At 39.6% G+C, this 15095-nt stretch overlaps 2 protein-coding genes across 3 annotated transcripts; one reads left to right on the plus strand and one right to left on the minus strand.

Annotated features, from left to right (window-relative positions):
• Positions 1–1927: 1927 nt before the first annotated feature.
• Positions 1928–6066, minus strand: EMB2001 (P-loop containing nucleoside triphosphate hydrolases superfamily protein). The gene is made up of 4 exons (XM_008792030.6): positions 4953–6066; positions 4536–4605; positions 2401–2563; positions 1928–2289 (listed from the first exon to the last, which is right to left on the minus strand). The coding sequence occupies exons 1-4, from the start codon at positions 5458–5460 to the stop codon at positions 2068–2070; spliced, it is 963 nt and encodes a 320-aa protein (XP_008790252.3). The 5' UTR covers positions 5461–6066; the 3' UTR covers positions 1928–2067.
• A 667-nt stretch (positions 6067–6733) lies between these two features.
• On the plus strand, positions 6734–15050 carry LOC103707513 (uncharacterized). Of its 2 annotated transcripts, none has more exons than XM_008792033.6 (3): positions 6734–7478; positions 9840–10027; positions 14241–15050. In XM_008792033.6, the coding sequence occupies exons 1-3, from the start codon at positions 6842–6844 to the stop codon at positions 14871–14873; spliced, it is 1458 nt and encodes a 485-aa protein (XP_008790255.4). In that variant the 5' UTR covers positions 6734–6841; the 3' UTR covers positions 14874–15050. The 2 variants fall into 2 exon arrangements, with proteins under 2 accessions (XP_008790255.4, XP_026660630.4); XM_026804829.4 differs by having other exon boundaries at positions 6751–7511.
• The last annotated feature ends 45 nt before the right edge of the window (positions 15051–15095 follow it).

Here is a 15095-nt window from a genome sequence, read left to right on the forward strand (position 1 = left end):
AAAATCCCATTTTATATCAAACAGGACTGGAACTATAATATGTCCTGTGCTTCCAGACAAGCATATCCAACTGCAGTTCATGGGAAGGTATAAAATATTGAGTGCCTTCCTTTGGAGTGATCATTGGAATTTTTGTCTCACGTGCCTGTGTCATGGGTTTTTTAAGTGAGAAGTAAGTTGTAAATTAGCCATTAGTTCCCTCTATACCAAAATCATTCCGTATATGCTAATTTGAAAAAAGAATAGCCACTGTAGCTCCCCTCGTTGTCTCCTAAAATCTCCCTAAATTCTGTTATCCCTCTTCAAAAAAATCCTCTCTTTCAAGAAGTCTTTTCCTCTACCGTGCTTCAAGATTCAAATGGTTGTCCTTCCAAGTTTCAAGTAAGAAGGCTTTAAGATACAAAATATGTTGAGTTTGTGGGGTTAGAAGAGGGAAGAGTGGGCCATTACCAGAGTTTGTGGGAGCTAGGATTATATCTTAAATCAAATGTATGGATTAGATGATAGAGTTTTTTTCTTTCTTTTTTCTTTTTTAGTATTGTTAGGTTAAAATCAACCAACACCTCATCCAAAAAGGCTATGCCTGCACGAGTCCTCACAAACTTCTTTTGCTTAAGTCCTAATATCCTTATTAGAATAAGGGTTTAAATCTATTCAAATCTAATTACAAATACTATGATAGGCCCGTGATCAGCCTCCATAAACCCGTGCTGTAGTTTCTCCTAGTCCACATAGGCTATGTGCCGAGTTTGCTCTGATACCATTAAACCTAGGTTCTCACCCAAAAAGACTCATTGAAAAATATTATTTGGGTTCATTGATCTTGTACATTAGAGCTGATCATGGACTTTCTGGCCCGCCCAGCTCGGCCCGAAATTTTTCGGGCTTGGGCATTAAAAAAAGGCCCATGGGTCGGGCCTGGGCAAGAAAAGTGGCCCGAACAAAAAAATCGGATCGGGCCTGGTCGGCTATTCTGGCCCATTTCCAGATTCCAAACAAAGAAAAAATCGGGTATGTCGGATCGGGCCGGGCTAGACGGGCCTAGAACCAGATTTATAAAGTCGGATCGGGCCTGAACAAAAATTTAAGCCCGATAGTCGGGCCGGGCCGGGCCTGAGCATAGCCATCGGGCCTAATTTCTACTATAGAGCCCGGCTCGAGCCCGGCCCAGCCCGGGTTTTGATCAGCTCTACTGTACATGTACTCAAAATCTACCTAATGAATAATCAATATGGGACTAAACACATGCCCGCACGAGTTCTCACCCAATATAGATCTAATTTGGGCAACTTATCACAATAATCTTAGTACAAGACCACAAAAATTTACTCTGACTAAATGACCGGGAATTGCGATGGAAACCTTAATTCACTGCTTATCAGCTTCCGTGATGCATCCCGATATATATTTCTTGATATAAAGACCGACTGGAGTGAACTGAAGAAAAGAGATTCACCAGTAATTTTTCTCATAGTGAGAGCTTATAGTGGTAACGACCGAATCCCTGAGGAGCGCGTACAAGAAGAATAATACAATGCTAAGAGACTTTGCATGGTCTGTGCCGTTTAACCTTCCGAAATTGGAACGAACGGATCTGCTGACAACACAGAATAGATAAAGCATACACCCGATGCCAAAGCCGGTATATGGAATATATAGATTACGAGTCAAAGTAGCAGTAGCAGTAAGAGTCAAAGAGGGGGAAGCCAAGCCGCAATAAAGGCGATAGAGAGAGAGGGATCAGGATCCGGAGAAGAGAGAATCGATGAGGACTTTCATTTCCATCCTGATCTCTTTTTTTTTTTTTTTCGGTATCAAAACACATGACCGATCATGCTGCTTAGCCACAACCTCCCGTACTAAAATCAGTGGATTTATTCGTAAGTCATTTGAAGAACAGCATTTAGCTTTAAGACACAACACCAAATTAAGTAGGAAGAAAGTGATTGTTTCCAAGAGTTTTCTCAATACTCTATACCAGTGGGTTTAATTATATTTCACATCCACAGCTTCATATACGAAGTGATCTGGTTAGAGATGCAACTCTAGCAGCATTAAGCATCGCCTTTAAACTAGCTCATTGTTATCCCAGTAGTTCCTCAACTGTGACATATGGAGAAGTAGTTCATCCCGACCTAATCCCGTGACGCTGCTGGTCATGATCCATGGCGGAGGTTCTTTGTAGTACTCACTGATCAAATCCTGGAACTGTTTGATATTCTCTTCAGGCCGGGTTCCTTTCCCACCCTTCATTTTGTCGCACTTGGTGAAAACAAAAGTCATTCCAATCTGGAACATTACATGAAAAGGACAAATGCATGGGTGCATGGAATAACTTGCAACTAGACAACTAAGTTAATAATGACAAATTGGTAAAAGGGAGTTATGGAATTCGCATACATTGTTGCGACCGAGCCAATTAGCACAGTCAAGGTCAATTTGCTGAGGTGGAATACTGGCATCAATGAGCAGCATGACAGCAACCAAGGTATCCCGGTTTAAGAAGTAACCCTTAGTAAATGATGACCAATCTGTTCGAGCAGATTGAGAAGCATTTGCAAACCTACATGGACAGTCATCCAATCAAGAGGTTATTGGGATTGCTAACAAGAGGATTTTTTTTTTTCTTCTGCACAATCAAGACAAACCCCCAAATCCTGGTAAAGTTTTAACCTTCAAAAGGCAAAGGATCATTTATGATATTATAGCAAAATATTTAATATACCCAGATTTATAATCTTTAAGTCTGAAATTTTTCATAAGAATTCAGTTTATACAAGAATGATACAGGCCCTTGTATGCATGGCATAGACTAGCTTTACAGATGGCATCAGTATAATATTTTTTGTTCCTAATAAGCATTTAGTGTCAACGTTGACACCTCATGCTTGTGGGTTAATCGGGGTATCACATCAACATGAAACCATGTCTAGTGCTCTGTCAATATTTTTTTTATTAAAAAAGATTTTACCAAGAAAATTGAATAGATGATCACAAGAAGGCAGCGCTTGTTCTGAAGAATGGACCTGCTAGGTTGCAGGGGAGTGATATAGACATTGTGATCAAATGGGAAGGCTTCTAGAGAACACTCAAGGCAGCACTAATGAGTCCAAGATAAGTGAGCAAGGAGAGAGCTTACGGCAGAGCTGTTGCAGTAGCCTCCATGTCCAAGCTCAGATAAGCAAAGTTCAGATCAAATCCTAAACTGTCTAAATGATCCTTGAAAACCATCCCAGACCTTAATGGCAGGAAAAACAACCAACAGATCCTTCTTATCCATTCTAGACCAATGAATAGCACGCTGTATAAGTAAACTATCACATGAAAATCACATCCCACAAAGTGTTGGTCATGTATGAGCACCACTTGAAGTTCATATCAGGGGCCTAAAAATGAAAAATCTCCAAGAAGCATTTGCTAGGGCATGCCATCCTGAGAAAGAGAATGGGCCTCATACTGTAAAGCTACTCCAGAATTTGTTGATGCACATGAACATAAACAAAACTTATGAACTGGACTAAGATTTTATAAAGATAAGACACAACTGAAGAGGCTCATGGAGCCCATTATGACTGCCATGGTTCCTCTTGGAACTATGCCATGAGATGTTTCTGAGCATTCTAATGCTTATTAGAATGTCCCTTTTCCTCTCTCTCAATTACATCTAAATTACTCTTGACAATAACTTATTTGCGTACATATTTTCTTTCATATCTTAAATTACATATTAATTATATACTTTACAAACATTAACAATTTCACTTTCGGAAATGATTTATTAGGTATAACTTCAGTTATTGAAATGCTTTTTTAAGTGTTCTTGTTCCCTATCACTTTTCATGACCCCTTGCATATCGTCTCTGGCATGTATCAAATTTTATTCCTGCTTCCACTTCCTTCAAATATATTATACTGCTGATCTGATACTTGAGTCAATAATTCTTTGACCTCCTCATTCAGAAGTGTATGCTAATATACACATATTAGTATTTGTCAACAACATCAAAATCTATGTTAAATTATACAAATTAATTCTTCTGTTATCTTCTCTTCCAGAAGTGAATACTAATAAATTATTTAGTCAGATGCTTCTAAGGCTTTTATTTATTCATTTATTTATTGTTTCAAAAATACATGGTCATTTGCCAGAACTCTAGCATTTTCACTTCCCATCATATCCTAAGATCATTACTTCTTAACTCATGCAGTTGAAGCTACTGCTGTCCCTAATTTTTACCTTCATGAAGGTACTTTATAATCATTCGTTGGCATGTTGGATTTCCCAATCAATCTGCCCTTCAAGGTATGCCCAGCCCTACGTGCACACCTTTTGAGGCACGTGGATCAAAAATTTGTCCACGATGGCACCATGAACAAAATAGAACCTAAACATGCTAGAGAAAGATTTCTCCAATCTCTTCACATAAGCAATGCAAACATGAATGTTACTAGAAATTAATTGTCATAGACCAACCAACAAACAGTTGACGTGCAAGTTGTAGAAACACTTGGAGAGTCAAGACGGAGATGCTTACCCGTAACCAGGCAAATCCACAATGTACCAACTCTTGTTGATCAAAAAGTGATTGATAAGTTGGGTTTTGCCTATACAAAGAAGCATTATTAAAGATCAAAACTTCCAAACAAATCCAATCTCAAAAACCCATAATCAGCCATAAACCCGATCTCTACATCCAATTTAAGCTAGAAATGGAACCAGAAAGCTCTGATAAACCAACAAATATAACAGGAACTGCCAAAAAGGAGCCTCTTTTTGCTGCTCTGAGATCAAGTACAAGTTCAAAAGCTCCTCTGTCCTTATTTGACCATGGTCGCACAAACATGCCAATCTCGGCGAGGTGTAGGAGGCATTGAACTCACTCAGATCCTTCAGAGCAGCATAACGGCGGGTTGCCGATCCAAAGAACATGCTATCAGGAGAAGAAGTGGACCTGGTTTTTTGGAAGTGAGGGCGAACTCCTTCTTGCGGACGAGAGCATTGATGAGGGACGACTTTCCGACATTGGAGCGGCCGAGGATCGCGAACTCAGGGCGGTCGTCCTTGGGACAGTCCCGCGCCCGCGCGCTGCTCTTTACGAACTCCACCTGTTTGATCTGGGCATGGCCGGCGTAGGGCCCCAACACGATGTTTGACCCCGGGAGCAACATGTCGGGGGTGACCTCCTCCCGGGGAACGCCCGGCGGGACGAAGAGGGCGGACGGAACGAGCTCCGCCGGCGGCGGCTGGGCTGCGGCGGAGCGCTTGGGAGGCGGGGGGTTGGCGGGTTTCAACCGGGCGGAGAGGGAGAGGGAACGGCGGAAGGAGGCGGCGGAGGGGCGAGGCGAGGGGGAAGGAGCGGCGAAGGATGTCGCTAAGGAGCGGAGGCTTAAGAGGCGGTGACTGAGAAGCACATCGTTGGGAGCGAGATAGAGAGAGGAACGAGAGAGAAAGAGGGCCATGGGCTTTGTAGGAGCAAATTTCAACTAAACCCTCCCGAGGGGCTAAAACCGGAGGACCGTATGCCAGGCGATTGTTGGAGGAGCGTGACTTCTTTTATTTCATACCATATATGGACGAACAATGAGGCTGAGTTGCTTCTTATGCGGCTCATTAGTCTAATAGTTTCCACATTGAGACCGGGTTGTATAAGAAAAAATATTAGACAAATTATGCGCGCGCGCACTTAGAAAAAAAGCCAGAAAAATTATGCGCGCGCGCGTGCACTTAGAAGATGCCAGTCGGCGACTCGGTGGGTGTTAGGGTGGTGGACAACGACGAAGGCGAGGAAGGAGGAGAGTTACATAAAAAAGACGGGGGAGGAGAGCACAGGAACAAGAGGGGCAAGCTGGGAGGATGGGAAAGAGGGGGAGAAGAGATGGTTGGCGGCAATGGCATCGGTGATCCAAGGATAGGGGGCTTCGGGATGTTAGTATAGCAACAAGAGCAGGAATAATAATGAAAAAAGATGGAGATTGGAGAGGAGACGGTGGTGGTGGTGGAGCTACGGAGAAACATTTAAGAGGGGGTTGGAGCACTCGAGGAGGTTGGCATCCGGTCACTGTTCATTCATAGGGGGAGGGGCAAGAAGGCTCAACACCTTGTTGAGCCCATCGTGGCGCTCTCATGTCGAATCTCGACGGCCCATTGGTAGCCCCCCCTAGCTTCAATTTCGTGGTCATCTCGTAGTTGGAAGGTAAGCCTCCAATATCTTAGCACCATGCATGAGCCGAATTCATGGCAGCTTGGGCAAGGATTTCCTGTGCAATGCTCGAACACTATGGTTACAGAGCCAATTAACCTCATGCAGTCACCATTTTTTTCATTCGAAAGCTAATATAAAAACTATTTATTCTTATCCATATTTGTTCATGGCCCAGGTGGGTCGGGCGGGCTTGGCCCGATAGTTTAGACCCGGCGGGCTGGGTCCAGCTTCAAAACGTAGTCGGTCCATTAGATAGGCATAGCTCGGCCCGTCTCGAATTTTATTTTCCAACCCTAGATTTTTAGAGTATCTTATCTTTGAAATATTTAATTATTTACATTTAGTTTTTTTAAGTAATTTTAAACAGTTTTTAATATATTAAATTAAAAAAATTGAAAAATTTGAAGCCCGAAGTCGTAAGTCCGAGTAAGAATCAGGATGGACCTGGAATGTAGGACCTGGCCGGACCCTCTAAAATGTGTCCGTGCTTGGATTTCACTCTTTTTTCTTTTTTCTTTTTTTTTTGTCGCAACCACCGACCTGAAATACCGCCGTTTGAAATCAGGGGATCGCCGATAGGCACTCCATAATACGCGTTCGTTCCCAAGTCGCTTTCAGGGAGGGAGAAGAGCACAACAATGTCGTGGCTCGCGAGGTCTCTCACCAACTCCCTGAGGCCCGACCTCCGCCACGGCGGCGGAAGCGGCGGCGATGAGGACGGTGGAGACGCCGGCGAGGGCGGAGCGGTGAAGATGGGAGAAGACAGAAGAGGAGAACAAGACCCTCCGATCGATCCAGAAACTCGTAGCCGAGGCGTCAAAGAGGATCTCTCGGAGCTCAGCAAAACCCTAAGTCGTCAATTCTGGGGCGTCGCCAACTTCCTCGCCCCTCCCCCCCAGAACCCCTCCTCCGACGGGTCCTCCACGTCCGATGGCGATCGCCAGTCCGATCCGGCGGCCTCCGAGGGTGTGGATCTGTCGGAGGTCGCAGATTCTCCGGCGATCGTGGGAATCCGGAGTGATTTCGCCGAGATCGGAGGGAGATTCAGGTCCGGAATATCAAGGATCTCCGGCCACAAGGCGGTGACGGAGATCTCCAAGATTGCCTCCACCTTTCTTCCATTCGGATCCGAGGAGATCGAGGAGTCTGAGGGGAGGTTTGGCGGGGATGCGGTTGGTGTTACGGAGGAGGTGTTGGCGTTTGCGAGGAACATCTCGATGCATCCGGAGACATGGCTGGATTTCCCATTGTTGGCTGACGACGAAGATTCTGATGGTTTGTCTTCTTCTCTTGTCCCCTTCTCCACTGGTAGGGTTAATCTAATCTAGACTTCAATTGGATTACATTTCTAGAAAACTGTTTATTTGTACTGGTACTGATATCTTGTGGCAAAGCAATCTGGAATTGTTTATCACCGATCAATTTGCATGCTTCTTCTTATCACCAGTGTAGATTTTGATGAGATTGTCTAATTTGGTTCACTCTTTAGGATGAAAAATTAATGATTTCGTGAACTACATATCTGGTTTTTCGTACTGTTGTCTGTTGATCTGATTGGTAGATTTAGGAATAATGGGAGTGGGATTGAGATAAAATAATGGCAAAATGCTTAAATAATCTTGTCCTTTTGAGTGAAATTGAATAAAGATGGTGGGAAATTGAATTATTGGAACTAATATTGCAACGAAGCTTGCATATCATAAACCAAATTTAACAGACATGATCTAATTTGGCTTCATTATTCATTTAGAAGTATCTAGCTTTGGTGGTGTGTTACTTAGAGATTAATCTACTTATGCTTTTCTAGTTGGAAAAAACCATCTATGTATCTTAGAATCCCATAGCAGAAGTTATAGCACAGGGCCTTTTCTTTCCTACAAATTACTTTGCTTCTTTTTGATTGTTGGCTCTATGAATAGGATTTCGTTTTTAAGCCTTGTGAACCAAACTAGTTAGACTGAAACACTTTCATAAAGATTTATTTTACATATACTATTATGCATCACGCAAGGTGATAATGCCATAAGGTCATTAATGTGCTCTGGTTTGTGCTTTTCCTGCAGGGGTTTCTCTTTGTGATAAACCTCATACTTTGGTTTTTGCTTTATAAGTAGTATGACCTGGGCGCTTGGCATGGGTGCCAAGTGTCCGAGTATCCTCAAGTATCAAACACGGCAACCTCCAAAAATCTAGGCACGAGAAAATGGCATACCGTATATTGTGCATATGTATTTGTGCAAATGTTTATGTATTCATGTATATATTTAGTGCGTTTGTATCTTTTGATGCTCATTCAAAAAGAAAAGAAAAGGAGAACCTAGAATTATAGATCCTATTTAACAAATAAACTAGTGGAATAGCCACAACTTTGCAAGTTGTTTGATTTATTTTTAGGTTCATTTAATATGTGTTAAGATACTTAAAATGATAACTAATTGTGATATATTTGCATTTAAAACATCATGATATTTCACTTAAAGTGTTCATATAATTGCAATAACCTTATATTGAAAATATAATTATAATTTGTTTAACATGTCCATATAATCTTGATACTTTATATTAGAAATCTAGCACTAAAAAACTTAAGGATACTTCAGTCAGAGTGTCCAGCACTAAAAACTTAGTTATCTGCATGGCACTCCAAAAAATAGTGCCTAGGACTTTTTTTTTGCTAACATCAGCAGAGCACTTGAAAGTGGAGTGTCAAGCTGTGTCATGTCATGTCTTGAAGTGTCAATACTTCCTGACAGCTCAGAAACAGAGTATCCAGGTAATATAGTTCATAAGATGCTTAACTCTTTACCAAATGACTTCTATCTTAAGCTTTATACAGTAAATATCATGTATATGCTTCTCCAAATTTATAAAATTGTAAGTCAGATGGTATTTTATTTATTTTGAATGTGTGCTGGCCTTAAATTTGAAATCTTAAAGTTATGAGGAAATTTTATCAAATTGAAGTCCATGAGGAAAAACAACATTAGCTTCTTATGCATTGATTAAAAATTTTGTCCCGGGAAATGTAAATATAAATATAAGAACAAGCATAGTCATAAATTTGGGGCGCTGTGTAAAATTATTTTTGTTGTAGAATGCCAAACATGACCACTCTTTTCAGAGATTAACTTATAGCAATTGGGTTTTGTATTAATTGATTCAGGGAACATTCCATTTTCAAGCATAACTTCTAGGCTGGTTTTCTACATGAAGCCGCTCATGCGATTCGTTATGCCTGTAATTCCAATGTTGACTATTCACTTCCCATTGATGGTGAATACTGTGCATGAGAATATTCCTTTCAATGATGACAATGATTTTCAGAATATTGTAATTTTTTACATTCTTAGCGTGTTATGTCTTGATTAGAATTTGACAAATTTTGATGGGCACAGCATTTTTAGCCTTCGGACTATGTTACCACATTTATGTTTCCCATGTGATTGATCAATAAGTAACCTTTGCGTAGTTGCAAATTGTTGGCTTTAAATATTCGGTGGATGGTATAACATTCTTGGGTTAGAGTTTTGAGATTCTGGAATTTTCAAGCGAAAAAGGTTCTTCAGTCAGAAGAATTTTCAGCTTTTATTTTGTTCTCTATAGCTTCTTACATCTGGAAATATTGTCATCTTCTAGATTTTGATATGTCTAATGTCCAACAAGAGCATGCACTGGCTGTTGAACGCCTTGCACCAAGATTAGCAGCTTTGAGGATTGAACTCTGCCCAACCCATATGAGTGAAGGGTGCTTTTGGAAAATTTATTTCGTGCTTCTGCATCCCAGACTCAATAAGCATGATGCTGAGCTTTTGTCAACACCTCAAGTAAGTTTGCCTAGTCCCATGTTATCTCATTTGCTTATCATGTTGCTTTTTGGCTGTCAGCGCTTTAGCCTTTTCTCATGTAATATCATATTTCTTATAAAACATTGCCATCAATGCATAATTACATGGATTACTGCAAATGGTCCTTGAATGATGGTGTGATATGCTTATTTTGGATCTTAGTATCCCATCTGACCTCATATACATTTTGGAGCTTGGTTTTTCATGGAGCATTTTTTTGGCTCTTACTAACTACATACCTCGTGCGTGATGATTTTGTTCCGTATGGTAGTCATGACTGCAATTGTTTGGACTTGCCTTCTATGTATTGTCTAACAGCATTCATCTTGTTTCTCAACATAAATAGCAAAGCTTTACCCCATCAATTTGGGGTTTGATCATATTTGCAATATCATCCTACTTTAAGGCAAATCTTTTTTTAAAGGTTTCCATATACATATTTTCACCTGGTGGATTCTAACATGAACAAAGGCCCAGTTGTTTTCATTAGACAATAATATGTATGGATCAGTATATCTTATTAAAATATAATCAATTACTTTTATGTTCTAATGGTTCAATTCAATCAAATATCTTATTCATGTATGTATTGGATCGCTAATTGTTACATAGATCTATGATTATAGAATTTACTCATGAAATATTAGATTGTATCTTGAACAATTTCCAGTAGTTTGTAATCAGTTTTATGTGAAGCTAGGAAGGCAAAATGGGTTTATGGAGAATTAAAATGTTTATGCAATATGTGTGTAGCACCTTTTGAACCCTCTTGTAGATTTAATGTGTTAATTTAGACAATATAACCATGTTTACACATTATCTTTTCTGTAATATGGATGTTAGCATAGTTGGTATGATAATAACTTTTAAATATATTTTGTAAAATCTTAGTACATGAAACATTTCATTGCTACTCAATCCATGTGCTGTTTACAAGTGATTCAATTTTCAGAATGTTCATCAAGACAAAATTTGGCATATGATTTAATAAATCTAAGTACCATGCCATTGTACATATAATTACTTATTTCCACCAAGATAGCAGAATAGTGGTTGGATAACAATATGCATTATGCTATGTGCTTTTAGGAGGTGAGAGCAAGTTATAAGTTGAAAAAGAGGTTAAGAAGTATGCTGATGCGATGGAAGACCCCTCGACTATAGTGCCAAGGGTCATGGACACCAAACAATTTAATTCCGTTATACTCAATAATTGATGGAGATAAGGGGTGATAATGGAAGAGATGCATGACTTGTACATAAAACCTACGAAAATTTACAGAGGAGGTAATTTTGCCAGAGAAACTTGATTTTAGACTTGGCAGGGGAGAAAATGACTCTTGAAAAGTTTTGAAGAACTATGCTAACAAAAGATTATCTCTGGCGCATGATAGAGTTATTTTCAGTGGTTAAGAGAGTAGATGCGGCAGTGCAAGACATCAAGCAAGATTTATATAACATGATAGAAATAAAATAGGATTAGGAACATAAGTTTGGTTGGCACAAAAGTTTAATGCTATCAGACCCCATGAAATCTGGTTTTCCCTTCTTTTTTCTTCAGTATTCTCTATATTCTTTTCTAACGCTCTCTTCCTTTGGTCTGATTTTTATTTTAGTTGGAACATATTCTGAATCCGTCTGGGTTGGTTTTTATTTTTGTTGGAATGTATTCTGAATCAAGAACTCTTATCCAAATTTGATCAAACATCAAACGGGGATCCTGGTTATAACATTCATGTGCGTCAAATTGGTTATATAGTGGCAGGATCAAATAGGAAAAGTGGTTTAACTCTCCAACAATAAGGTGACAAAGATGTAACATAATGAGGTTTATTGAAATAATGACCAGAGAGCCTTTTGAATTTCATTAAGAATGAGAAATTCTTTAATTCTTTTTGAGGTCGGATACTATTGAGACGCCTAAGCTGACACTCCTGAGGTGGATGAGCTTGCTGAGAAGTTGAATAAACTTGGTTCTGTTGGAGAAAGAAGATTCACAGCCATACCATGAAATTCAAAGAAAGGTAATTTTTTCAATTTAAAATTTCATCTGTGATCAGGGGTATCTATATCAATAAAAGGGATGAAAAATCTACATGATAACATAAAGGGTCATATTATTTGTAGTACTGTTAACTTATAATGAACTTAAGTAGCTAGTGATAATTCTACTGGAGGTCAGCAAGCTGGATATACGAAACCTGGTACACTTGATGAATTATTCAAGCCTTACAAGACATTCTATCATTAGTTTGGATGATAACTTATAGTAGAGCTTTACGAGGGTAGTTGTATACTAGTGCTGAAACCTGTTGGCAGCCGAACATGGATTTTGAGGATAGGAGACAACAACTTCTTTACAGTAGAAATCCTTGGAAGCACGTGTAAACTACGGACTCAGCTAATATGAATAAGGAGTGGCTTGTTTTGATGGTTAGCACAATGTGGACTTTTGTTTTTTTGTTTTTTTGTTTTTTTTTTTGTTTTTGGAGCAGGCAGCGAATGAAAGTCATTGTTATTATATATAGTTGGTTTCATTAAATAGGTCTTTGTTTGGACAAGCCAAAAAAAAAGTTATCTTTATCTATGAGGGCTGGTGTATATGTGACTACAATTGCTAGCAAGTTGCAATAATGTTTAGCTGGTTTTAAAAAAAAATCAATTCAAAATGTTATGGTTCATTTTGATGCTCAACTATGAAGAGACCTAATATGTGGCTCTACAGTGTTGTGCGTCCTATTAAATTGCAAGGAGTCTGAAATGCTAATATCCTAATGAGTGGCAGGACTAGGTACTCTATAATTGACTAATCTCATGGCAAGATCTACTTGATTGCTGGTGACATGGACAGTTTCTAGAAAGTGTAGCCAGGAATGCAGAAACATAAATATATAGAGATTTGAGAAGAAGGAATGCACACTCAAGTTGTCTTTCTTTTCTGTATTTAGGCCTTTATAAAGGAGACGAGGCAATTCTTTATATTTTTGGATTGATGATTGGTGCTCTGATATTCAAGTTGCCTACTGTTACTCAAACAGTTAGAATTGCTGCTAACAAGAAGGATTGGATCAAGGATTGTCTTAAAGGGTCATATTATTTGTAGTACTGTTAACTAAAAATGAACTCGAGGATTTAGACATCAAAGATGTGGAAGAGCTTTTAAGGGTGATATATATTTCCAAACTGGGGATTCTTAGCTTTGCAGTACTCAATGAAGAATCGAAGATACCAATTTACAAGGAAAAACAATGCATTTGTCGGATAAGCCAGATTAACAAAAGGCAGACTCTAGTGGAGTTACTTAGAACACTGGAATACAAAAATAATGGTCTAAGATGTAAAAATTTCCTTGAGTCTGCATCCTTCCACATGACTCTTAAAGTGGTTTGTGCATATGCTATAAGCAAGATTTAACAACAATGAAGATTCCATCAGTAACATTACCAATGTTCTTACTCTTGCAAAGTGGGAATTGAAAGGGGACCTGAGTTGATGTTATCTTTGAGGCTTGGTTTATGTTGCGGAAAGTTGTGCTGCTATATTAGCTGGTATGCTTATGGGTAGAAATATTTGAATTAGAGATCAGTTGTAGAGGTTTGTGGTTCTCCTCCATTGTCTACCCTGCAAATGGTATCACAGTGGTATCAAGCTCTGTACTGGTGATTTCTTCGAGTTTGGGTCATCTAAGAGGATCGCAAGACGAGCAAGATACTGCTAGGTTAACACTTTCAAAGACTTGTACTACAAGGAAGTCTTTAGTTTGACCAGGTGTACGCCAAAGGAGTGTCAGAATGCATACCTGATTGAATGATGTTGCAGAGTTTGGAGAGATGTTAACTAAGAATCTGGATTGTTTTAAGCTTGCTTTTGATCGGCAGAGGTTGGTAGATTCGTGCTTTTTATTGACAAATGGTTTTCAGAGTTCAAGTTTGTTGTTTTCAGAACTAGAAATGCTAGTTTTGGATGAATAGATTGTAGATTTCTGTTTATCAAGTTGAAACTTTTGCCTCTGGGTTGGGGTTTGCTTTCTGGATGTGCTCAGCTTGATATCGCTGCAATAGTATTGGTTACAGTGTGTACTTTCATACGCTTGTTGGTCGTTTTTTCAATTGAAAACCAGATCTTTTGCAATCTGTTTCTTTTATCCGTGGTTTTTTTTTTTTTTTAACATACCGCATCTTGTTTTATGCAGATTGTGGAAGCCAGGGCAATGTTGTTACAGAGGTTGCAGAGTCGGGCAAAGCCAGCAGCAGAGAAACCTAGAGTAGATGTATCATATAGGAAAGGAGATGATACCTCAGTTCCACCCAAGGAGCAGTTCACAGGATCAAGAGATATCTATGAAACAACACCACCAAGGACTCGAGAAGGTGGAACTTCTGTCCCATTTGCAGATTTCGAGACCGAAAAGCATCCTATTCTAACAAGCGATACAACATTTATCGACAAGTCTGTAATTGAGGAACAGCCGCTAGTCCAACTACATAAAGATCTTAGTGATACCTCAAAAATCTCCATTCCTAAATTCGATGAGGAGGGTGATGACTGGTTGGAAGATGATTCAGGAGAAATGGGTGTTCCAGGAAGCAGCGCCATTCCTTTTGAAAATGACGAGGATGTGTCCTTTAGCGACCTAGAGGAGGAAGATGATGGAAATGTGCCTGCAAGCTCCAAAACAGAGTCCAAGACAATCAACTCATCGCAACCAAAAGATAAAGCAGTGTTGGTCAACAAGAGCTCAGGGGGCTCGGCAACGGATGGAAATTCTGTCATCCGGCAGACTAACGAGGAATCAAATGATTGGCCAGGTGTTGATGATATTTGATTGCGGCCAGTATCATATATGTATGTCGTCAGTCTTAAACCACTGGTTTTATTTGTGCCATTCGCATGCAGCTGATGTTCTGTACATGAAGGTTGTTCATTACTTCCACATGTTTCCATGTGGAATATGGAATAATGTAAATAAATCTATGAATGCCTCCCTTGCAGAATTGCTCAAGTTTGCCTTTGGTTTATTTATTATTATCCTTTCCGAATCTGGCAT

Source organism: Phoenix dactylifera, chromosome 7 (assembly GCF_051530095.1).
Source record: "Phoenix dactylifera cultivar Ajwa chromosome 7, Ajwa_hap1_PhDact_Kaust_v1.1, whole genome shotgun sequence".
In the NCBI taxonomy this organism is placed as follows: Eukaryota; Viridiplantae; Streptophyta; class Magnoliopsida; order Arecales; family Arecaceae; genus Phoenix; species Phoenix dactylifera.

Bases quoted from the DNA above. Each gene is read 5' to 3' on its own strand.
- EMB2001 (XM_008792030.6), bottom strand. From the start codon at position 5,460: ATGGCCCTCTTTCTCTCTCGTTCCTCTCTCTATCTCGCTCCCAACGAT. The intron at 2,564-4,535 runs GTAAGCATCTCC...CTGTCCATGTAG, and splicing joins GTGGATTTGCCTGGTTACGG to GTTTGCAAATGCTTCTCAAT. The intron at 2,290-2,400 runs GTATGCGAATTC...GTAATGTTCCAG, and splicing joins ATTGGCTCGGTCGCAACAAT to ATTGGAATGACTTTTGTTTT.
- LOC103707513 (XM_026804829.4), top strand. From the start codon at position 6,842: ATGTCGTGGCTCGCGAGGTCTCTCACCAACTCCCTGAGGCCCGACCTC. The intron at 7,512-9,839 runs GTAGGGTTAATC...GTCATCTTCTAG, and splicing joins TCTTGTCCCCTTCTCCACTG to ATTTTGATATGTCTAATGTC. The intron at 10,028-14,240 runs GTAAGTTTGCCT...TGTTTTATGCAG, and splicing joins AGCTTTTGTCAACACCTCAA to ATTGTGGAAGCCAGGGCAAT.